Consider the following 24,418-nt stretch of genomic DNA (forward strand, 5'->3'; position numbering starts at 1 on the left):
GAAACATGGGTAGTCTCCATAGTGATGGCATTTCTAGCCGACACCTAAGTATTTCCAACAAACATCTAGGCATTATCAACAGAATTCTCACTTTTTTCTACCTCCTCTTTCCCTTTTTCTCTCTTGGTGTCAAATTTATTCTCCTCCTCCTTCTCCATTTCATTGTTCTCAAAGCTCTCCTCCTCCACCTCTTCAACACTGAATCTATTAGATTTTTCCTTATGCCTTGCCTGGGATTGGGCAAGTCTTCCTGACCTTCTCCTACCCTTTCCACTTCCCTCCTCCTCTGAGTTCTCCTCTTCCACCTCCACCGGTTTTTCAACTTTAATCTTTTTGGTACCCTTTTATTCCACTACCACTTCAAATTTCTTCTTTTTCTTATTTTCACGGCTAGGGGAAGGTCGTGGGGTATGAATTATGGCGTCAGTGCTGGTACTCGATGGGGAACTCTAACGATGGTGTTAGTTGTCAACCACCATCACCCTAGGGGGGCAAAGGGCAAGATGGAATTAGTATAGGTGAAAAATTAGGCCTTGGTGAATAATGGTGAAGTTATGCCCCTTGTTCCTCTTCTCCCTAACATCACTGATCATATCCTCCAGAGAATGTAGTAGAAAAAATGGGATAGAAATAAAATCCCTATTTCTAAAATGATTGAAGAGGGAAAAGTGGTAATAGTAGTAAACACCAAACCTACCCTCCAGCGTAAGATATTTAATGAGCACCAAGTAGATGTCATCCCATAGAGCTGGCAACTTATCCCTTTTAAATCCTCCTCTATAGCGCACTGGTTCTTCGTCATCTATGAAAAAACTGCTCATACTGGCCTCATCTGTCATTTTCGTGACCTTTCTCCATTTTTTTCCTTTCATAGATAGCCTAGTGGTCATGGCAATTACTTCCTCATTTACTTAAAAAGTAATGCCATTTATGGTTACCTTGCAATCGTTCCACCCATTAATGAATTGGAGGGCACAATTCTCGTCATACCCCGCCATCGCTTGCATGGAAGGTAGAAATCCTTCCTCCTTTAATAGGAACCAGGTAGCCATCATGTCTTTGAATTTCTCAATTTTTGTGGGCTCCAGCCTATTCAAGTCTCCACCCATATCTTCCCCGCCTCCTTCTGATTCCCCCACCTCAGTGATGCGCATCTAAATCTCATTTTCTTCAATATCACTGTTAATACTATTAGCCCTAGGCCTTTCTGCAAAGAGTGAAATAGTTTTACAAGCCCGTTTTCAAGACACTTCAAAATCCCATGCGAATTCATTATGAGAATCGTGCATATTTAACATCATAATTTTTTCACCCCTAAAAACTTTGACAATCTGAATAATGATATTATTTGTACTTTCAAAGGGGAAGTAATTTGAATTTTGTAGTATGTTACCATAATGGCAAAATGACACTCTCCTTAATTTGCATTCATTCATTTTTCCATTTGCACAGCCACGTCTTCTCCTCATTTCCCTAAAACTTTTATTAAATTTAGCGAATTTTGACTTTCTAAAGAAGAAATTGCCAAATTTGACCCTGGCCTTAAATTTTGTAGTCATAATTAATTAATACTCCCCCTTCTTTTCTTGTGTATCAAGGACTTAATATCCTCGTTTAGATTTTCCATATTTCTCCAGCACGTGACTGTCGTTAATTCAAAACCCATGGCAGTCGTCGCATTGGCCACCTTATTTCCTTATTTCCTTCTCTGGGGCAGATTTGTTAATATATAGAAAGCCCACAATTTCAAAAGCATTTGACTCACAAAAAAAGAAATACAAAGAGGCAATGGGAAGGGAGCTTCAAAAAAAATGACACGAAAATATTAATAAGTTGAGCACAAAAAGTTATGTGAGGATGCATATGATAAAATTAAATTTGGAATAACTTTGAAATGAGTCGACATCTAAGCCTGCAAAATAATTAATTACCAACCACACATTTCATAATGATGTTAGCAAATGACATCAGCAAAGCTTCAAATAAAGATAATATAGGGGTGTTCATACCAAGTGTAACTTATGGAATTCAATCAAAAGGAAAGATTGAAGGTAGGGAAGATGAAAAAATTTTAAAGGGAAATAACTCCACGTCTTTGATTAGTGCTCACATGAGAAGGTGGACGCACTACAAACACTACAAAGAGATTTAAGAGATAGAAAACCCTCCTCAATGACCTTCCACATCAGGTGACTATAGAGGGACCCACTACCAATTGAGCGGGATTAAATGAAGCAAATTTAATAGAAGGTGATTTCATTATAGGAATATAAAAAAGGCAAGTACAGGTATGATTATATTTTAATTGATATATCTTATTTATATAAAGTATTATGTTATTTTATTTCTATTATTTAAAATATAAAATGAAGACTTAGCTTTATTCATTTAGAAAATATAAATATTTATGATCAGATTAATAACATTTTTTTGTTCACAAGTCAAATGATAATAACATTGGGAGAATCATTATTTCCTACTCATAAACTTAATTTAGAGAAGTCTCTCACAAAATCTCACACCTTATCCTAAGTTTTAAAAAAACATCAAAGGGATATTTTGATAATAAATACAAGTCTATAAGACCTACCATATTAATGTGTAGTAGGTAAAGAGTGTGCACAGGGTGAGGAGTAAATCACTTACTTTGGGGTATATGAGAATCTCACATAGATCATGTCCAAACTCGACAACTATAAATCTACCACCCACTACAATATTAAGCATGTACCCAATGGGTAGGGACTATACATGATGGGATGACTAAATCGCTCACTTCGGGGCAAGAGAAACCTGAATAGATCATGTTTGTATTCGAGTGGCATTAAATATACCATCCATTATAGAAATAGCACATATCGAGTGGGTAAGGAGTGTGCACAGAGGAGTAAATTACTCATGTTGGGGAAAGAAAATCTCAATATGGGAAACCCACATAGATTGTGTCCAAACTTGAGCAATTGTAAATCTATCATCCACTAAGGAATTAGGTGCATCTTCAAGAGCTTTTGTTTTTAAGACAAAGGAAAGGAGCATGACATTTATGATTGAAATTGGTAAAATATTTCCTTAAACATTTTCTTATGTCAAAGTGTAAATTAGTAATCTAAAAAGTTTTAACTTGTATAGTATGTGTTTACATCATGTTCTTGCACTAATGTGTTTGCTTCATTTCTTCTTTGTGTCTTTATGCATTTGTGTGTCTACCCCGTATTTGCATTGTGTCTTTTTGCATTAATGTCTCTACTTTGTGTCTTCAATCATATGTTTTTGCATAGACCATCATATACTAACATGTGTACTTTTGCGTGTTTAACACATGGGCAAATAAAAGAAGGAAATTGAGATATAAATTAATTAAGATCAAATCAATTGCTTGAGGACAAACAAATTTGAGAGGGGAGGACTATGATATCCCTATCAAAATGGAACTTATATAATTAAATTAATTAATAATGTGGTCCACCATAATAATATCATATTATAATAAATTTTGTAATGCAAAATTTATTAGTAATCCAAATATATAATTTTAAGAATATACGATTACATATTGATGAATGAATATAATAAATAATATATAGTTTAATAAACTAAATATAAATAATAATTAAATAACACAAATATTATAATTAATGCTAATAGGCATTCTACAATGGCAGAATGCTTGGAGTGGGATGGTGTGAGCGTGTTAATGTTAACTTTTATTCTACTAGGTTAAATTTGACAACCATCTACATGTCAAAAGTTTAAATCTTATTATAAATACAATATACTTTTTAAAATAATTTAATTATATGACATAAAATATTTGTTTAAATTATAATATTTCGAGATATAAATCATCCATTTTTTTAGAAATAAAAATAAAAAGATTAAATTAGTAAAAAAATAAAATAAATGGAGATAAAGGAAATATAAATAATTTTAGATGTACTGAATTAAATTATAGTTATTTTGTAGTGGATATCTATCGGCGTTTATGTAGATAGACTTATATTAGATAAAATATATTATTCATATGATAAATATAGAAAATTAGAATACAATAACAATATATTATTAGTAATAAAATATATAATAAAATAATATTCCAAAAGACATGAGTCTTAGAAAGAAAAGATATAAAAGAAGAATAAAAGAGCGCAAGAGAGGGATATATAGAGAAAATTAGTTATTAAAAAATTTACAGTTTAAGGAATATGAGGTAAACAAAACCTATATTTGAAGCATGCAAATGGGGTCATTACACTGTGATGCATACCCCACAACGTGATCGCTATAGGCCTCATCAAGTCTATCAATGGCTTTCATGCCACTTGCCTATGGGGGAGCTTTTGAGCCCAGGTTGGCATTTGCAATCCTCATTTTTTCTAAAGATTTTGATTTATTGCTATTTGATTTATAATTACATGACCTAAAATTGCACATTTTTTCTTGAGACATTCTTTTTCAATGCATACCTGTAGGTTCTCATCTTCACCATTTGGGTATCCCAAATCCTCATCCTTTTTCTTGCCATGTTCTCCTAGGTGATGATCCTTCCCTTTATTTCTAAACTGCAACTTTGGCAAACTTTGACAATGGAGATGCTCTTTGCCATTTGGAAGGATAAAAATGTGATTTTTTTTCAAACACCATTATTGATACTAATGTCTCCATATTTTGTGAAAGCCTGTAATTGTAATAATATTATGCTATAGATCCAAGTCCAAGCAGATAAGGTTGCCCCTAAGGTGACACATTTGTAGGAACTTCTCTAGCATCAAGGAAATGCTCCCTGCATTGTGGCTAGGGTTCCCCCAAAGGCCTCCACTTCTTATGGGCGACGACATGTACTAAGTTTTCCAACATACAAGCAATTTCTCAATCACAACCACCTTGTCATTGCTCTCCTTGTTGCCAATTTTCATCATCTACATCTATAGTGTCACCCAACCTTTGAGGTTGCCCCTCGAGTTGGGCTCTCACCCCTAGTCCTACTTGGGCTCTTTTGTTGGTTGGCTTTCTTAAGGAGATCATTTGAGTTAGCCTTCTTCTAAAGACATCCCTAGGTTGGCGCTGACAATCTCTTCACCATAGAAGGAAAAGGAGCAAGAAGAAGAAATTATTGACAATTGGATGCTACAAGACCCTAATCCAACTCAAAAGGCAAGTTGGGAGAGGGAGAATGAACAATACCCTCCACCACCTTTGGTTGCTACCTTGACTACTTCATAATGTCTCTTATCATGGCTTGCCCCTTTTATTATTATTTGTTGGTTCTAGGTATGGCCCATAAGACTCTTGGTTTCTATTAAGTTTTTAGGCTCCACCCATACGATTCTAGGGATTGCCCCACGTGACTTTCAAGATTTTTTTTCCCTCCCACTATCATTAACGTGTGCTCTTGTTTGTTTATTTAAGCTAAATTTGGTCTTCTCGTTCATCAAAAAACAATTCATTAATAATATTGCTTTCTTGTGACCTTATCATTTTCTCTCATTTTCTCATAGAATATTTGCTAACCAAATTTTTAAAACAATTTAATTAAAGTTTGAACAATAACTAATAAATAAAAAGAACAAAGATCAAATCATAAAATTATTTTTCAAACTTTATTTTTAAATAATAAAGAATTCTTATTTTTTAATTAAATATAATCATTCATTTTTATCCTTTTATTTTGTTCACAAGTAGTTATTAACAAATTTACAAAATGAAGTTTGATATGTAATGATATTATTTTTTATACGTTTAAAAAAATAATAAAGAATTTTTATTTTTATTAAAAGTAGTCATTCATTTTAATCCTCTCATTTAGTTCACCGGTAGAATTATTAACAAAATTCCGAAGTGATGTTTCGTTGAGGTTGAAGCATATTTCCATTTCAGGTTACTTGATGTTGTCGCGAATTCATTGGTTCTTCACATGTGCGCTTGAAAATCTGATAGAAAGGACTGAAGAGAGCAATTACGGAATCTATGAACAATTCTTTACCGCTTTATCTTAATTAGTCAATTGATTTCGCCTTTCCACAAAATCAAAAGAAAAACCTGATACATATCGAATAAGCTCGCTAAGAGCTAAAGATGCAACCAAATGGTTAACATTGTCCTTGCTATATTGTGTACTACATAGTTCTGCTCAGTGGAAATCAGCAATACTGGGGCATGGCAACTGTGAAATTGTTGAAAAGAGCCAGTTTTAATTCAGAGTTCTTGACTGAAAATTCATTAAGCAAATTTATCCATGGTGAAAAAGATATTTATTGATCAAGTGCTTGAGATTTTGCAAGATGGACTTGTCGCCGTCCCAAGGAAAATGCCGTGATAATCCACGCAAAGCACACCTAACACACTTCCATGTGTTAGCTTATTAAAAAAAAACGTAAATATGTGTCAAATAACTTTTGATTATTAGCAAAATATTACAGACCGGCAAGGCACAAAGCGCAATGGCTGATGGTCCCTTATTGATTGACCCCTGGAGTATCTTGTAGATTCCAGCTGCTGCTGCATCTCCTAACCTTTGCACTAATACGTCCATGCAAACCTGCATATGAGTCATTCTTAGCATAGAATCATACCTAAGAAACATAATAATCCAAATGAACATAATTCACCTTGGCTTTATACTTCTCATCTCGTGTGACGACAGTGAAGAGAACCTCTCTACCAGGTCGTGTAAGAACATAATTTAAGACCTGTAGAAACAATACATGGAAGGGCAGTAGAAAAAGAAATCAGCAACGAAAATAGAATGTAAATCGATTGGACTTGAAATGATGAGAACAAAGTTAGCTAACAACATCTTCAATATTTCATGCTGATTGTATTTGCAATATTTCATTTTGATTGTATTTGTCCTGTGTTAGTTAACACATTAGCCTGTTAAGAACATAACAAAATGACTCACTTCAGCCCCAAAAATAAGACCAACTACAAGAAACAGTTGAGAAACCCTAGACGGTCCCTCTCTGAATTTTGCTTTGAAGGTACAACTCCCTTGATTGGATACAATGTTTGTTTTTGAGGATATGCTTTTAATCAGAAAGCAGAAATCAGCAACGAAAATAGAATGTAAATCGATTGGACTTGAAATGATGAGAACAAAGTTAGCTAACAACAACTTCAATATTTCATTTTGGTTGTATTTGTCCTGTGTTAGTTAACACATTAGCCTTTTAAAATATAACCAAATGACTGACTTCAGCCCCAAAAATAAGACCAACTACAAGAAACAGTTGAGAAACCCTAGACGGTCCCTCTCTGAATTTTGCTATGAAGGTACAACTCCCTTGATTGGATACAATGTTTGTTTTCGAGGATATGCTTTTAATCAGAAAGCAGAAAAGGTAACTAACACCAGCTCATCACTGAAAGACGAATGCGATTGTAAATTGAAAAACAAAAGGAAACAAAGATGAATGGTACGCAGACCATTTACTCAGCACCCTATTATGGAGAAACAAGAGAAGATTTAATTTTACCCTTTCAGATACATGGATAACCGAAATTCACAGATTTCATGACTAATACACGCATGATCCGATTGAACAGCAAAGCATTTTAAGGATACAAATGAGATAATTCACAGATTATTCCAACTACAAAAAACATACTTAAACTCACAGATTTAAAAAATACTTTTCCCATTCTTCAAATGCAAAATGAAATGTCATCAAAGATCACTCTGCCCCCATACAAAGAGAAAAATATCATGTCTGAAAATGGAAAGTTGTCCTCTCCAAAGCCAGCTGAAATTAAAATGCCCTCTTTCCCAGCCAATTGTCACTCGGGTCTCAAAGGACCATGGGGGGGTCTGAAAAATAAAAGCTCCTCTGATCTTTCTTCCTATATTTAAAGAACCTTTCTCCAACAAACTTCGCTCAGTTGCCGCAACTGTTTCTTGGAAACATGGGAGTTACTTCTCATTATAAATGATGAAATTACGTGTCTCTTGATATTTTGGTTACACCCATCAAAATACTCCTTCAAGCCCCAGGCGAGTGGTGCAGGAGCACCTTGGAAAATCAATAAGGCCCTATTCAATGGATGGTCCAACTTTTGTTCTAGTTAATCTACAAGACCCTATGAATCAGTTGATGTAAGAATGTAATAAGGAGTCTTGTGAAGTCAACTTTTGGGCCTAAATGCCTTTGGGGACATTTAGGACCATATTGCTCAAATAGGTTCAATATAGGCCTAACGGTCAAAACTACCATGTAATAATCCATTTGGATCCAATTTGATGTAAAATGGCCTAATATGATCATTTGGAGGGTTATCAATAGGTAGATTTCTCGTTTGGAATGCATAAGCAAAAAGTTGCAAAATTGACAAAAAATTGTCAATGCAAATATTGCAACTTCTTCAAAAGTGCATTTCCAACAGCTAATCAATTCAAATAATCGTTGGGATTGGTTGGGGTAGTTGTAAAATGACTATATAAGTCCTCCGATGGCATCATACATCTGGTTGGAAGAATTTTGTGTGGTGAAAGCAATAAAATACTGAGATTTTGCTCTCTTTTTTTACTGCTGTACAATTCCATTGTACGGATCTGGATTAGCCCTATGCTCAAACTGGTATGCATTTATGCTAGAATGTGTTAATTTACGTTTCCATTTGATTTGAATCAAATTTGTGAGGTTTGAAGAGTTTTAGAAATAATTCAATGTGACTGGGCTGAGAAACAGGGTTAATCTAGGGTTTGAGAATAAAATGCCTCTAGTTTGAATTCCCACCATTAAAAAATTACGACCTTGAGTGGAATTCAAGCCAAGAGGATGTACTTTAAGATTTATTTGGTTTTAGACAGGAAGGTTTTGGCAGTTGAGAGCAACACCTAGACCTGGCCCAGCATCTCTATGTCCTTCGGTGACAGAAGACTGAGAAAATTGATTGCAGAATGAAGGGTGGAGTGGTTGTGACCAAACAAATGGTGGAATTGGTGTTGGTACATGCCCTTTGAGGTGTCTGAACAGTTGGCCAAGTTGTGGTGCTTGAAACCAAGGTAGGTGCTTTGTAAAATAGACCTAATTAGGCCTAATTCCCTAACTAGCCCTTGTGTGATCAGAGACCCATTGAAGGAGTTGGAACCTAAGGATTGGGGGTTTCACAGAAGTCCCAAAGGGTATCTGAAAAGGTGGCTTGTTGGAGGGGTTCTTTGGAGTCTTCTAGAGTTAGGTCCCAAAAATAGGGCAGACAAACCTAATAGAAACAGGCCTCTCCACTAGGTCTCTAATGGACAGTTTTGTGGTTGTGAAGTTCCAAGGGGCATAACGTGTTCAAAGTCAGTGGTTTAACCCTAGAAGATGCAAGAGGACCACTCCACCCATTCTAACTGTTTGGAACCCATGGTGAGGGCTTTTCATGTTTGATAAGGGAAGTAGTCTTATGGGTTTGTGTACGTCTTGAGGAGATCAATTGTTGGGAAGAGACTAGGGATCTATAGTGGTTTTAGATAACCCATATTGGTGTCTTTGAGTCTTTGTCAAGGCCATTGCCAAAGCTTAGGTTCATCTACTTTGTGGGAGAAAGTAGTTTGATTGATTCATAGTAACACAGGGATGCATTCACCCTCATTTTGCCCAACGTCTCGAAGATGGGGAGGCACCAAGGACTTAGGGACTCCATTACCCCATCTCTAGTGGCGCCACTAGATTCTGCCATCTCCTCCAAGGATGGGGGAACGTCCTGGTGTTGACTATTTCCTGATTTGACTATTTATGTTCGATGTTCGATGTTCGATGTTCCAATTCAATGCACTTTTCAAGTATTTACTATTTTACATCTTTATATCTTATATTGCAATGCATCTTTTCATGACTAACATTTTAAGTACTGTATGTATAGTATATACAACCCCCCTGGCCCCCTGCAGCCGTCCCCCATCGTCCCCAAATTAAGGCCCTTTGTGCCCCCATCCTTGAAACCTGTCCCCCCATTCCACCATCCCCCTATCCCCCAGGGCAGTGTAACTATGGGTTGATTGCTTAACTCAACCAAGCCCTATACTTCAGCTGTTGAGTGGTTTTGCTAGTCTTTCTACATTATAGTGTTATCAAAGCAAGTTGGTTGTGGGAATAGGAGGCAGAGAAGTTTGTGTCAAACAAGGAATTTGAAGGAGAGATATCCATTATGGTGACAAATGCAGAACTGCAAAGAAGATGCAAGAGCAAGAAGCAGACAATAAGAGGCTGAGGGAAGAGTTGCAAAAACTCGAGGATCGGATGAAGACAGTGGAGAAGAACGCTGCCAAAGAAGGTGAAAATAAAGAGTAAGAGAAGCCCCCTAAGCAAAAGGAGGAAGGAACCACTCTTGCCGATGTAGGATATAGGATAATTTTTGGTGCTTTAAAAACAATTAAAGGAGATGAGACTAATAAGTTGCCAATGTATGGAGGCAGCCTAAAAGTAGAGGAAGTCATTGAATGGATAGAGGCCATCTCAAATCATTTTGAGAATCAAGTAAAAAAGGACAGAGTCACGATTGCAAAGGTAAAATTGAAGGGATCAGCCCTATAATGGTGGAATTACATCCAAGAGAGAGAGCGAAAGAGGGTAAAGACATGATAGCATCATGAGAAGTTATGCAATCCAAGATCAAGGGTCAGTTTCTTTCCTCAAACTATGAGATCCAAATGTATCAGAGGTTGTAGAATCTCAGGCATAGGGACTTAGATGTAATTACATATACAGAAGAGTTTCACAAGTTAACTCTAAGATCAAAGAAGCAAGAAGAGGAGACAGAAAAGGTGGCTAGATATTTCAATGGGCTGAGGAGGAATATCCAAGAGGAGATTATTCTCCTTGCTCCTGAAACGTTGCATATGTGCTTCCAAATGGCACTTAGGGTGGAAGAGAAGTTGAGGTGAAAGAATGATCAGAGGTGGAAGAAATTACAGAGATAGAGGTAGCTTAGAGGTAGCTTCAAAGGAAGAGGGGTACTCAAGTAGCAAAGGAGGCTACAGAGGAAGGGGACAAAATGGTGGAGCTAGACCAAATAGATCAAGGAGAGGATCCAAGTTCTCTGGCGTGAAGTGCTACAACTCTGGACAGGTTGAGCATCCTGCATATAGGTGTCCACAAAAGGCCTCAACTTCCCAAGGAAACGACAGAAGAAACAGATCAGTGCAAGAAAACGCAAGGAATGTGACATAACCAAAAATACCATTGGATTCAGAGGTTGGTGAGAACTTAATGATGAGGAGGACTTTACTCAAGGAGCCTGTCAAAACAGAGCCATCATAAAGGAGGGCATTATTCAGAATCAATATCAATATTCAAGGAACGATATGTAAAGTTATCACAGATTCTAGTTCTACTGATATCATAGTATCCTTAGAACCTGCAAATAAGTTAAAGTTGGAAAGAAAACCTCATGAATGTCCATATAAAGTGTCTTGGCTTAATAAAGGGCAATATGTGATTGTTAACAATCAAGCTTGGGTGGCATTTAGTATTGGAGGTGTAAGGATAGAATTTTGTGACATTCTCCCCATGGATGCTTGGCACCTGCTCCTTGGTAGGCCATGGAAATTTGATAGAAAGGCGAACCTAGGTGGTGTAAGAAATGCCTACACATTTCGAAAGGATGGGGCAACATATAAGATTCAATCCCTAATAGAAGAAGATGGTTCTAAACAAATAGGTAGTAATTTGATGATGGTAGGGGAAAGAGAGTTCCTCAACATCATGAAAGAAGAGGGTGTGGGGTATGCATTAGTCTTGAAGCCTAATGAACAAAAGAAGAGGGAGATCACTGACATAGGTCCTGAAGAGGTGAGGGATTTATTGGAGAAATCTATAGCAAGTGATGTGCCAGACTCCTTACCCCTTGTTAGAGACATTAGCCACCAAATAGACCTCATATCAGGTGGAGTGCTTCTTATAAGCAGACCCACAACAAATTGAAGTTGCAAGACAGGTGCTAGAACTGCTTGACAGAGGTCTAATAAGAAAAATCTTGAGCCCTTGTGTTGTACCCACAGTCCTAGCCCCTAAAAAAGATGGAAAGTGAAGGCTATGTACTCATTCTAGGACCATTAATAGGATAACCATCAGATATAGGTTTCCTATCTCTTGAATAGAGGATCTAATGGATTGTTTGGGGGAATCTTATTTTTCCAAAATTGACTTGAAGAATGGGTACCATCAAATCAGAATCAGCGAGGGAGATGAGTAAAAGACAACATTTAAGACCAGCGAGGGACCCTATGAGTGGTTGGCAATGCCATTTGGCTTGTCTAATGCCCCTAGCACATCCATGAGATTGATGAATGAGGTCCTGCATGATTTTTTAGGCAAGTTTGTAGTGGTGTACCTGGATGATATCTTAGTGAACAATAAGACTAAGGAAGAGCATCTTAAGCATCTAGAGATGGTGATGAAGAGGTTGCAAGGGCAGAAACTATTGATCAAGCTTGAAAAGAGTGAGTTTATGAAACAAGAACTGGCACACTTGGGATTTGTTATCTCTAGAGGGGATCTGAAGATAGATCCTTCCGAAGTGTAAACCACGCTAAATTGACCGGCCCCTAGGACTGCAGGAGAGGTAAGCAGTTTGCATGGCCTTGCTACATTTTAAAGAAAATTTGTCAAGAACTTCAATGAATTTTGTGCTCCTGTTTTGGAGACCATAAAGAAAGGAAGGAATGTAAAGTATATGTGGACTGATGAGGCAAAAAGGACTTTACTATACTTGAAGTAGAGAGTGACTAAATACCCTATCCTTGTATTAACTGATTTTAACAATGTTTACACAATTGAATGTGATGCTAGTGGAGTTGCTATTGGAGCAGTATCGAGTCAGGAGGGAAGGCCAATGGCTTTCTTCAGTGAAAAACTAAACGAGACCAAGGACTCTGCATATGACTTGGAACTTTATGCTATGGTGCAGGCCTTGAAAAAGTGGAGGCACTACTTGCTTCCAAAAGGATTTATTGTTTTTACTGACAATCATGCTTTGAGTTTTCTGAATGGATTGGAAAAGTTGAACCACAGGCAAATGAAGTGGGTGGAGAGCACACAAGCCTTCAACTTCATAATCAAGCATAAGAAAGGGCAGGAAAACAAGGTTGCAAATGCCTTAAGCAGGAGAACACTCACAGTCCAAGAGATCTAGTTGCAAATTGTGGGCATTGAAGCCTTGAAGGATATGTATCCTACTAATGAAGATTTCAAGGAGGCTTATAAGGTTTGCAGTCAGTTTGAAAACAACTTCCATTCAGATTTCTCAAACTTTATACTGCAAGAAGGATTACTGTTCAAGGGGAGCCAACTTTTTATACCAAACTGCTCCATTAGGGATAACATAATTAGAGAAAAGCATAGTGGAGGTCGTGGGGTTATTTGATGGCATCATACATGTCGTTGGAAGAATTTGATGTGGTGAGAGCAATAAAATACTGACATTTTTCTGTTTTTTTACTGTTGTACTTTTCCATTGTACAGAGCTGGATTGGCCCTGTGCTCAAAGTGATATGGATGTATGCTACAATGTGTTAACTGACTTTTCTATTTGGTTGGAATCAAATTTGTGGAGTTTGTAGCATTTTAGAAACAATTCTTTATGACTGCCCTGAGAAATAGGGTTAATCTAGGGTTTGAGAATAAAATGCCTCTAGTTTGAATTTCAACCATTGAAAAATTAGGACCTTGGGTGGAGTTCAAGCCAAGAGGATGTGCTTTAAGATTTCTTTGATTTTGGAGACAATAAAGGGAGGAAGGCATGTAAAGTTTGTGTGGACTGTTGAGACAGAAAGAGCTTCCTATACTTAAGCAGAAAGTGGCTAAATACCATATCCTTAAGTTACCTGATTTTAACAAGGTTTTCATAATTGAATGTGATGCTAGTGGAGTGGCTATTGGAGCAGTATTGGGTAAGGAGGGAAGGCCAATGGCTTTCTTCTGTGAGAACTAAATGAGACCAAGAAGTACTCTGCATATGACTTGGAACTTTATGCTATGATGCAGGCCTTGAAAAAGTGGAGGCACTACTTGTTTCCACAAGAATTTATTGTTCTTACTGATAATCATGCTTTGAGTTTTCTGAATGGACAGAAAAAGTTGAACCAAATGCATATGAAGTGGCTGGAAAGCACACAAGCATTCAACTTCACCATCAAGCATAAGAAAGAGCAGGAAAACAAGATGGCAGATTCCTTAAGCAGGAGAACACTCACAGTTCAAAAGATCTAGCTGCAAAGTGTGGGCATTGAAGCCTTGAACGATATGTACCCTACTGATGTAGATTTCAAGGAGGTTTAGAAGGTTTGCAGTCAGTTTGAAAACAACTTCCATTCAGATTTCTCTAACTTTATACTGCAAGACAGGTGGGTTTTGGCACTTGAGACAAACACCTAGCCCTAGCCCAGCACCTCTATTTTCTTGGGTGACAGCAGACTGGGAAATTGATTGCAGAATGAAGGGTGGAGTGGTCTTGACCAAACAAAAGGTTGATTTAGTGTTGGTATATGCCCCTTGAGGTGTGTGAATAGTAGGCCAAGTTGTGGAGTTTGAAACCAAGGTAGGTGCTTTGTACAATAAACCTAGTTAGGCCCAATTCCCTAAATAGCCCCTTGTGTGATACGAGACCCATTGAAGGAGTTGGACCCTAAGACTTGGAGGTTTCATAAAAGTCCCAAAAGGGTATCTGAAAAGGTGATTTGATGGAGGGGTCCTTTAGAATCTTTTGGAGTTAAGTCCCAAAGACAGAGCAGACATACCTAATAGAATTAGGCCTCCCTACTACGACTCTAATAGACAGTTTTGTGGTTGTGAAATTCTAAGTGGCAAAACTTGTTCAAAGTGATCGGTTTAACCCTAGAAAGGTGTGAGAGGACCATTCCACCCATTCTAAGTGTTTGGAACCCATGATAAGTGTTTTTCATGCTTGATAAGGGAAGTAGTCTTATGGGTTTGTGTTGGTTTAGAGGAGATCAATTGGTTGGAAGAGATTGGGGATCTATAGCGGTTTTCCAGTTTTGGATAACCCATATTGGAACCTTGGAGTCTGTCTCTAGGCCATTGCCAAACCCTAGGTTCATCTACTTTGTGGCAAAAAGTAGTTTGGTTGATTGTTTGACTCATCCAAGCCCTATAGTTGAGTTGTTGAGTAGGTTTGCTAGTCTCTCCCCATCAGGTAGGTGCGTAAGTCGAACTGCAAAATTTTAAGCATTCTCGTCTTATTTATTCTCAAGTGAAGATCCAGAGAAGCCACAAATCAGCAAGCATAATTAACTCTATTTTCCCATTGATGAATTCATTTGATTACAAAAGTATATTCAATTGTGACTTCTAGGCTTTGATGATTGTTTCTTGAATAATAGTCAACCCCCATATTCCCCTGTGATATAATGTAATTTATGGCAATCTTCAAATGAAATATACCTTGTGACAAGTTTCCAAACTTCATCAAGATTTCATTTAGCACGAAGAGTATGAATTTGGGTTCCAAGAACAATCAACTGGACATGTAGTCTTATCAAAATGAAATGTTATCCTGTAGGAGATCATCGTAACTTCCAACTTAAACTATTTCTCCATCGTGCATTGCCACTGTAAGGTTCGATGCTAGTAAGGTTCCTATTTTCTGTGTAACATTCAGAATAGTTTCAGCTGCAAAATTCCTTGCAAACAGTCATTAAAGAATCGCGCCCCCATACTCCACAGATACTACTTGAAACCATACCCAAAACCCACAAAAAAATAAGGGAAGGTCTGTGACGATGGATAGATTTGGGCCAGCACATATTTCAAGCAATGGCCAGCACCCTCGATATGGAGTTTGGTTGTCTTAACACGGATACTAATTGACTAGGTGGCCTAGGCTTGTTAAAATGTGAATATCCATTAAAGATACTTTTGAACTAAAATGTTTGTTCAAATTGCTCTGCACCAATGAATACCAAATCATGAGGTTGGACGCCATAGACTAATTCTCGATAGAATCCAACAAGTCGTCCACATGACCATTTGGAATGGTCAATAAGTCAGCTTGCTCATTTGTGACTACCTTTCCAATTCATGCCACCGTCATTATAGCTCTAGAGTTGCTATAGAATACTATAGTCACTTCTTCATTTATTGGGTTCAAAAGGCGGATTGGGAACTTATTTATTGTTTCAAATTCAGCATCGAGCTCAGATGAGTTTCATAACTCTAACTTGGACTTCTATTATATTGGGCTCCATAGTTGGCTGAGTGACTCTTCACACGTTTGTCCTCTTGATTCTTTTGTCTAAGCAATTGAACTACCAACATGTCAACATGTCGTGTAAGCTTGGAAACATGGAAACTTGTAGGATAACGCAAGACATTGGTAATTGGAAGTAAAGAAAGAACCCATGTTAGATCTTGATCTGTTACATAGTCACTCCTTCAGTCTGGAGGCTTGCTTCTAAACCCATTGGTTTAACCGCATTTTAGATGATTACTGTTGCTATGCTAGAAATCCGCACACATTTCGAGAGAAAGGTGATAAACTCTCTTTGAATTTTGAGATCTGCCCCAAAACCAAGTAAGGGATGATGGATTGGATTGGATTATCCTCGTTTCGTATAACATGTCAGGTTCTGATGATGTTCCAAGAATCTCGTCAAAATCTAACAAGCCTAACGAAACTCTAAATTTTGTTGATTATGTGCCTTTGAGACTTGTAAGATCTCAAGCATCACTATTTAGAGTATGGTTTGATTCTTACACCCACATTGAGCTTCAATGCACGCTTTTGAATTGAGCCACTTATTTTGAATTGAGTCACTTACCTTTATATGTCAAGTGCTAACACAATATTAGGAACCGAGTTGATAGTTCCATTTTTCATTTTTTATTCCAATGATTTTTCTACGAGGTCCAAGAGGATTTGTACTACCATGTACCAGCCGCATATATCTATATTGTTTTGTCTATTAGAAGAAATAATCTCGGACAATACTCCAATATTTATTGCAAGCTCAATTGATCACTTTAGAATTTTGTATAGTCAAAATTGGTATTTTTTGAGAAAAAGTGCCTAATGTTAGGTTAGCGTTATGAGCAAGAATTATACCGCACACAACTTGAGACAACAGAAAAACACTAGGGAAGAATTCAATAAATTGGAATATACTGTAATTTATAAAGGGCAAGGCTGGTTGCGACTTGGTGGCAATAAATTATGCATGTTTAGGCAAGTGAATTATTTCTTATTTCTCGAACGAGTTCACTACATTACCTCTTCACCTGATAGAAATATAGGAAAAATGATATAAGAACTACCTTCAGGATAGCTCCAGCTATGCTTTCTAAATTTAAGTAGAAAATAGCATAGAAAATGAAAAAAAAATGTAACTACATTTAAACCACACCTGGCACCAAAACCATGGTATTCTAACCCACCATGCCCAAGTAATTAAAAAAACTGATCAAACTAGGGCAAAACGGATCACATAGTCAATGAAACACAGGTAAATAAAAAGCACATTTTTTAAATTTATACGCATGTAACTGAAAAAATCTTCGATTTTTCGGTCGACCCATGGTTTTTTCCCATAAAGCCTTTTAACTTGTCTTTTGACAATATAGGAGTCTGCAGAATGTTGTTTGTATGTTATTTTCTTATTATAAGGTTACACATGCTTTTAAGATGTCGAAGCATATTTGAGCTTCCGGGCATAAAGGTTAAGGAATGTGAGTTCATGTCTCATTGAGCATGCCTAGTGGCTGTCATATCCCCCGTTGCACTATCTGCTGAGTGTTGTTACTGGTGAAATTGTTTTGGTGGTACTATGTATATTATGGTACATAAAAGAATGTCTGGCGGCTCTAATGGGATTTACAGGGACACAAGATTCTCTTCTTCAAAGCATTTATCACAATGATTTGAGCAAGCTCAACAAGTAATGTGCACGCAGCTTGAGATGAACATCACTAACCAAAAAATCAGCATGTGATCACCGTCAAGGGATAGTGAGCAGCCAATTGAGCCAAATCCTTTGTCAATATACAATACAGTTCCATACAGTCTGTAAACAAAGTATTATAGCATTGGTTGCTGGGGGTCACAGGTTTGAATCTCAATCTAGTTTTGAAAAGCAAAAGTGGAGGCAAATAGCTTAATTGAATCGTCTGGATGTTGGTTCACTTTCTAGACAATCAATTAGGCATGAAATAGCATTTGCAGTTCCTTTTCCCATGTATTACTAGTATTTTAGTGTCTTTTAATTTGCCATGGCTTTCCCGCACCCATGCAATTGAATTACATTTATACTTTTAAGTTTTGGTTTTCCCTGTCTCTATAATGTGACTAACTGTAGAGCTATCTACATATAGCCCCACACAAAGTTACCATAGCAAGTGTCTTGGATAATCAAGGTATATTATTAAAAGGACTTTATTTTATGAAAGTAAAAGCAGCCCAACCTTTCGCAAAGTCTCAGATATTGCCACCATGATCCAGGTTGGCCAGATCGCAATCATAGTCATATTTGCAAATGAGATAACTGGAGCTGTGCATATGGCTGCAGTGACTCCAGCACTTGTAAGTATCTGACCCTACAAATTGGAAGCCAAATTTGTCCATCTCAGTGAAAGAAAAAAAAGTTACCATATACAAACAAAATTAATACAAGGTAATTTTACAAATGATATATTCAAGGTCAAAAACGCCACACAAAATAGACGATCAATGTTGAATTTTTAATATCCAATTTTATTGCAGAAGCCTGCAGAAAGTACAGTTGTGACTACTGTTACAGTAAGTTGCAGGAAGGATTTAAGACAGCTGTGAAACAATACCGTTAAAGTCAGCTGCCCAATAAGAATGAAGACAGCAGTAAAACTGTTGACCTGAGCAAACATTCTCCTTCTATCAAGAGCATTGGCAACTGCTTCTGCCACTATAACTGCTTTCTGTCACATAAAAGCAACAATACATATTTGTTTTATATTTTAGAAAAGCATTGTAACAACTCAAAATGGAATGTTTCAAAGACTGAGATTACAACAGTCCTTTGCCATGAAAAATAATTCAAGTTGTATCATAAATTGTTTTAACGTAGGAGAAATCAACTACTAGTCAAACTATAAAGTACTCTGTAAAACTTGCAAAAGTTGAACAATTCCCATGGACTCAAATTACTGCACAAAATCCAATAAACTAAGGGATGATAACACAAAACCACAAATACTGACAATGGATTTTATATTGCACATTAAGTTCCCCAAGTAGTTTTTGTTGTACCAAGTGTGAAAGGCTGTCTCCATAATAGTGTTTCTAACTGGTTGATGCATTTACAGTCTACAATAGAGAACTGGCTGATGGGACTCGCCTATTAAAACTGTCATTTGTATGCCACACAACTGCAAAATTGATAACAGAACATATTTATCACAACTTCTTGTGCTTAGATCTATATCTACAAGATTGTAAATTGTAAATTTTTATGAGGATCACTGCAAATGTATTAAGCACTGCCATTGTCTTAGGTATGTGTTTTCCAAATGGCAGCATCCTCTTGTATTTGTATGAGGAATAAACCAAGAGAAGAAACATGTCACTTCATCAGACATGTCTATTCATCAATATAATTAATATAATGGCAATCTTAATTATAGTTGTGTGTGTGTGTGTGTGTGTATTTCTCTTTGATCTCACATGTTTATCCTACTAAAGCTACCAAAACATCAACACTCCCTCATAGCTAAGGAGGATAAACACAAGACACGGATTACACCATTGGTATTATTAGGTATTGCAGATTTTAAAGATATCTTTGATCAGAAGATATCCACCATTTTGATATCACATATGATATTAAGAGTATTGGCCTTCAAAATATCAACAAATGATATTCACCAAAACTCTAAGTAATGGTGTCCGGAATATCAACATATGATATACACCAATTTGATATCACATTTGAGTATTGATCTCTAGAATAACAATATACGATATTCACCAAATACTCTTTGAGTAATAGCCTTCGGAATGTTGAGATGCAAGATATTCACCAAGTATTGTGAGTAATGGTCTCTTGAACATCAAGTTGCATGATGTTCACCGAGTACTGTGTCTAATGGCCTCCAAAACATCAATTTGCATAACATTTACCATGTACTCAAAAATGTTCATGTCATATCCCCAATTTTTAATAAAATATTTTAATTAGGTTAATTAATTAAGTGGTCCTAAAAATTAAATAATATCACAAGGATTTATTTAATCAATTGATTTAATTAATAAAGGGGCCCAACTTTTATTAATTATTCATTGGTATTTGTCATATCGGCATTCATTGTAAACCCTCAGAAGTTTTTTCCAAAGGGGTATTTATATGCAGCATTTAGGAAGTTGTTGGTATGTGATTTGGATTATTTTTATTAGTACTACAAATTCCTGTTCGAGTTCTCTATTGTTCGTCATTTCGGAAGTGAAAGATCTTCCCTACTCGACTTTCTAGTTTCGGTGAGATTCAACCCTCACCCTATTCCCTCGCCTATAATACTTTGCTCGGATCTGAAAAATCGAAGCACCATCTTTGTCTGTGAGTACTAATTGGAAAATATCGGTATTCAATATCTATTCATGTTTGGGATTTATTTGACGGAGTTGTGTTCTAATATTATTTGCATATGAGTTTGTATTCTCTTTCCAATTTCTATACAACAACCTCCATACTTGTCCCTTCATTCCTCTATACTCCTCCCTCCATCCACCTCTCTCCATACTCCTCCCTCCATCCCTTCGTACCTCTCCCTCCATACTCCTCCCTCCATCCCTTTATACTCCTCCCTCCATCACCATACTACCTCCACTTCCATCGTACTCCTCCATACATTACCATATTCCATCTTCCACATTCGCCATACATCGAAAAACATCGTACGCCATCCTTAAGGCTATCCCGTACAGACCCCAAGGCATTATCGTACAGACACATCACATCGTATGGCCTCCTTCTGTACAGACATCAAGCAACCACTGCCTTCTCTGTTGGACGTAACTAAGTATAGAATCTAGGTCTCTTCGTACCTTGGGAACATTATAGTGCTATCAGAGCCAGCGATTCTGCTAGCCTGTTAGGAGAATTGAGAGTTTAATCTTAGATCACACTATGGCAGCCAACGATGCCATAAAGTCTCCAGCCAATTGGAAGGCACAACTGTTGGTTGAATACTCCAAAAACACTTTGCATGCAAATTGATGGATAGTGACATTCTAGATGACGATTATGAGGTAGTCAATGACATCATCTACTACAAGCATAGAATCTATTTGGTACCCGAGTCCATGATAAAAGAAAGGCCTCTCGAAGAAGACACTTGCAAAAATATCGTTGAACCAACACTTGGTGATCAACTTGATGAAAATATGAGTTCTACCACTGACCCTTCAAACAAGCAGACTCTACCAGTAGTTGTTCAACTTCCAGGTGATGCAGACTTGATTGAGGATTATTTGCAAGAGCAGTCTTTACAGTTGATTGAATATGAAGTTTACCCTTTTGTCAGGCATGAGGCATACAAGATTGCCCCCTCTTTGTGCGACAGGCATTCTTATGGAAACTTGAGCTATGAGATTCCTGAAGAAATTTATGAGCATGATGATATGAAGGCTATGGATTTGATCATTGAGGCATCTCAACGATATCCTAATGACTATGGGCGTGACCATGTTTATATCATAGTGGCGAAGCAAAAGCTTGATGGACATTTACTTTTCTTACCTACATCCAAGTGCGAGTACATGATCATGATGCGGCATGAAGGCTTCAATAGATACAATTATCCACACTTGGTTTGGGACCCTGAAGTTGCAGTGGGCAAATCGTTTGATGATGTATTGCTTGAGGGCAAGCAATCTTTGGGCAGCAAGGATTTGTCATGTCCCCAGTTTTTAATAAAATATTTTAATTAGGTTAATTAATTAAGTGGTCCTAAAAATTAAATAATATCGATAGGACTTATTTAATTAATTGATTTGATTTATAAAGGGACCCAACTTTTATCGATTATCCATTGGTATTTGTTGTGTCCGCATTCTTTGTAAACCCTCGGAAGTTCTCTCCGAAGGGGTATTTATGTGCGGCATTTAAGAAGTTGTCGGTATGCGATTTGGATTATTTTTCTTGGTACTGTGAATTCCTGTTGGAGTTCTCTATTATTTGCCATTTCGGAAGTAAAAGACCTTCCCTACTTTGCTTTGCGGTTCCGGTGGGATGCAACCCTCACCCTATTCCCTTGCCTGTAATACTTTGCTCAGATCTGGCAAATCGGAGCACCATTTTTGTCTGTGAGTATTAACTGGAGAATATCGGTAATCAATATTTGTTCATGTTTGGCATTTATTTGATGAAGTTGTGTTCTAATATTATTTGCATATGGGTTTGTATTCTCTTTCCAATTTCTATACAACACTCTCTGTACTTCTCCCTCCATCCCTTTGTACTCCTCCCTCCATCCACCTCTCTCTGTACTCCTCCCTCCATCCCTCCGTACTCCCTCCATCCACCTCCCTCTACACTCCATCCCTCCATACTCCCTCCATCCACCATGCTAACTCCCTCCATACTTCACCTCCATCCACCTCCCTCCATACTCTGTTAGCCGACTGGATGGTTCCGACGGTATTTTGTATTCTGTAGCCGACGGTTCGGCGGTGTTTCTATATTTTGTAGCCGACGGTCCGGCGGTGTTTTTGTATTCTGTAGCCGACGGTCCGGCGGTGTTTCTGTATTCTGTAGCCGACGTCGTCGGTGAATAGTTTGTAGCGGATAGAATATTTGTGGCCAACGGACTCCTTCGGGAAGGTTCGGCAGTAGTATTTATATCCCGTCTGGGATCATTGTAAATCATTCATCTACTATTGCGAATATTATGAAGCCTAATGTATGTTCTGGCATATGCGAATATTATTCTGCTATTATTGTCTGTATGCGTTGATTTCTTTACCAGTACGATAAACATTACTCCTCCCTCCATCCCTTCGTACTCCTCCCTCCATCACTGTACTACCTCCACTTCCATCATACTCCTCCATACATTACCATATTCAATCTTCCACTTTCGCCATACATCGACAAACACCATACGCCATCCTTAAGGCTATCCCGTACATACCCCAATGCATTACCGTACAAACACATCATACCATACGGCCTCCTTCCTTACGGACATCAAGCAGCCACTGCCTTCTCTACCCGATGTAACTAAGTATAGAATCCAGGATACTCCATACCTTGGGAACATTACAGTTCATAAGGCATGTGCATGCGCATTCTCATAATGCTTACCATATGAACATCCACCATGCAGAGTATAATCTATCGTCATCTGCATAGGCAACATAAGATATCCATGATAATAGAAAATTAAGTTATTGTAAGATCGTCACCTTTCAATAACTTCTGCGAATACAAGTGATAATCGTTTGGAATTTGTCACTTTCTCGTGATATATACAGAGGGTAGGCCCATTAAAGTCATACAGTCATATACAGGAATTTTTGAACTCCAAAAATCAATCATCCAAGCTCCTCAATCAAAGATGCCTTTGATCAAGTGTCATACTCCCTTTGAATCTAATATGATCAAGACTTTCAAAGATCAACTGAAACATATCCTTTATCTGCTCCTTCAGACAAATGTGTTAGACTCCCTCTAAACATCAATCTTCTGACTCCTTTACCTTTGAAGAAGTGTCAAACTCCCTCTGAATCTTATATTAATCCTCAGTTTCCTGTAAGAACATTCTCGTAAAAGATCAAGGAAAATAGCTCTTATAGTATGCATTGAAAATAAAAAATAAGAGAAAGACTACAATGAATAGATCAATTGTATACTTAATAATGATAAATACTTATTTCCACATGAACATCCTTCAATAATAATCATCAATCATTAGTCAACTACCATCTTGATTTTAATTCTTACAAACATACCAGATATGCTTCGAATCAATATGAAATAGCTTGTACTTGTAGTCAAAAGATGTATTGCCTTATCTTCTCCACATGCAAACATTAAGATGTATTTGATATTCACCAGTCACAAAAGATATACATATATCTCAAGTCTTTTGCATGCATTCTTATGCCAAAAAAATATAGAGCCATTGTCTCTCAAAAGAAACCTGATTGTTCAAAGATTCCTTCCATGTCTTTGAACTGATTGCCTCCAGATAGTATCAATTTAAACTAGACAAATTTGACAAGTATCCCTTAAAGCCATGCACAAAAGGAATAGATGGGAAGGGGTTGTAAAAGAACAGGAAGGTCCTTATAATTTAGTTAAAAGATCAAAAAAAAAAAAAAGTTTTTATCAACCTCCATCTGAAAAGAAAACAATGCACTTACCCACTAAATCAATTGTATCCTCCTAACATCCCATCTTGTGAGTGCCTATACAGAGAGTGGAATAGGAAGAAGTCGAAACTACAGCCTGCAAAAGAGG

At 37.2% G+C, this 24,418-nt stretch overlaps 1 protein-coding gene across 7 annotated transcripts in view; it reads right to left on the minus strand.

The window, feature by feature from the left end:
* Positions 1 to 5,953: 5,953 nt before the first annotated feature.
* Positions 5,954 to 24,418, minus strand: part of LOC149566296 (TLC ATP/ADP transporter) — a 174,571-nt gene continuing 156,106 nt past the window's right edge. For all 7 annotated transcript variants that reach the window (XM_089819701.1, XM_089819700.1, XM_089819699.1 and 4 more), the window contains 5 exons: positions 18,765 to 18,878; positions 18,390 to 18,521; positions 6,606 to 6,686; positions 6,419 to 6,535; positions 5,954 to 6,332 (listed from right to left, as the gene is read on the minus strand). In XM_089819701.1, the coding sequence (XP_089675827.1) occupies positions 6,249 to 6,332; positions 6,419 to 6,535; positions 6,606 to 6,686; positions 18,390 to 18,521; positions 18,765 to 18,878 (528 nt within the window). In that variant the 3' untranslated portion in view covers positions 5,954 to 6,248. The remainder of the gene's footprint in view (positions 6,333 to 6,418; positions 6,536 to 6,605; positions 6,687 to 18,389; positions 18,522 to 18,764; positions 18,879 to 24,418) is intronic.

Source organism: Cupressus sempervirens, chromosome 3, assembly GCF_028749045.1.
Source record: "Cupressus sempervirens isolate cs-2001-9-10 chromosome 3, ASM2874904v1, whole genome shotgun sequence".
NCBI classification, from domain to species: domain Eukaryota; kingdom Viridiplantae; phylum Streptophyta; class Pinopsida; order Cupressales; family Cupressaceae; genus Cupressus; species Cupressus sempervirens.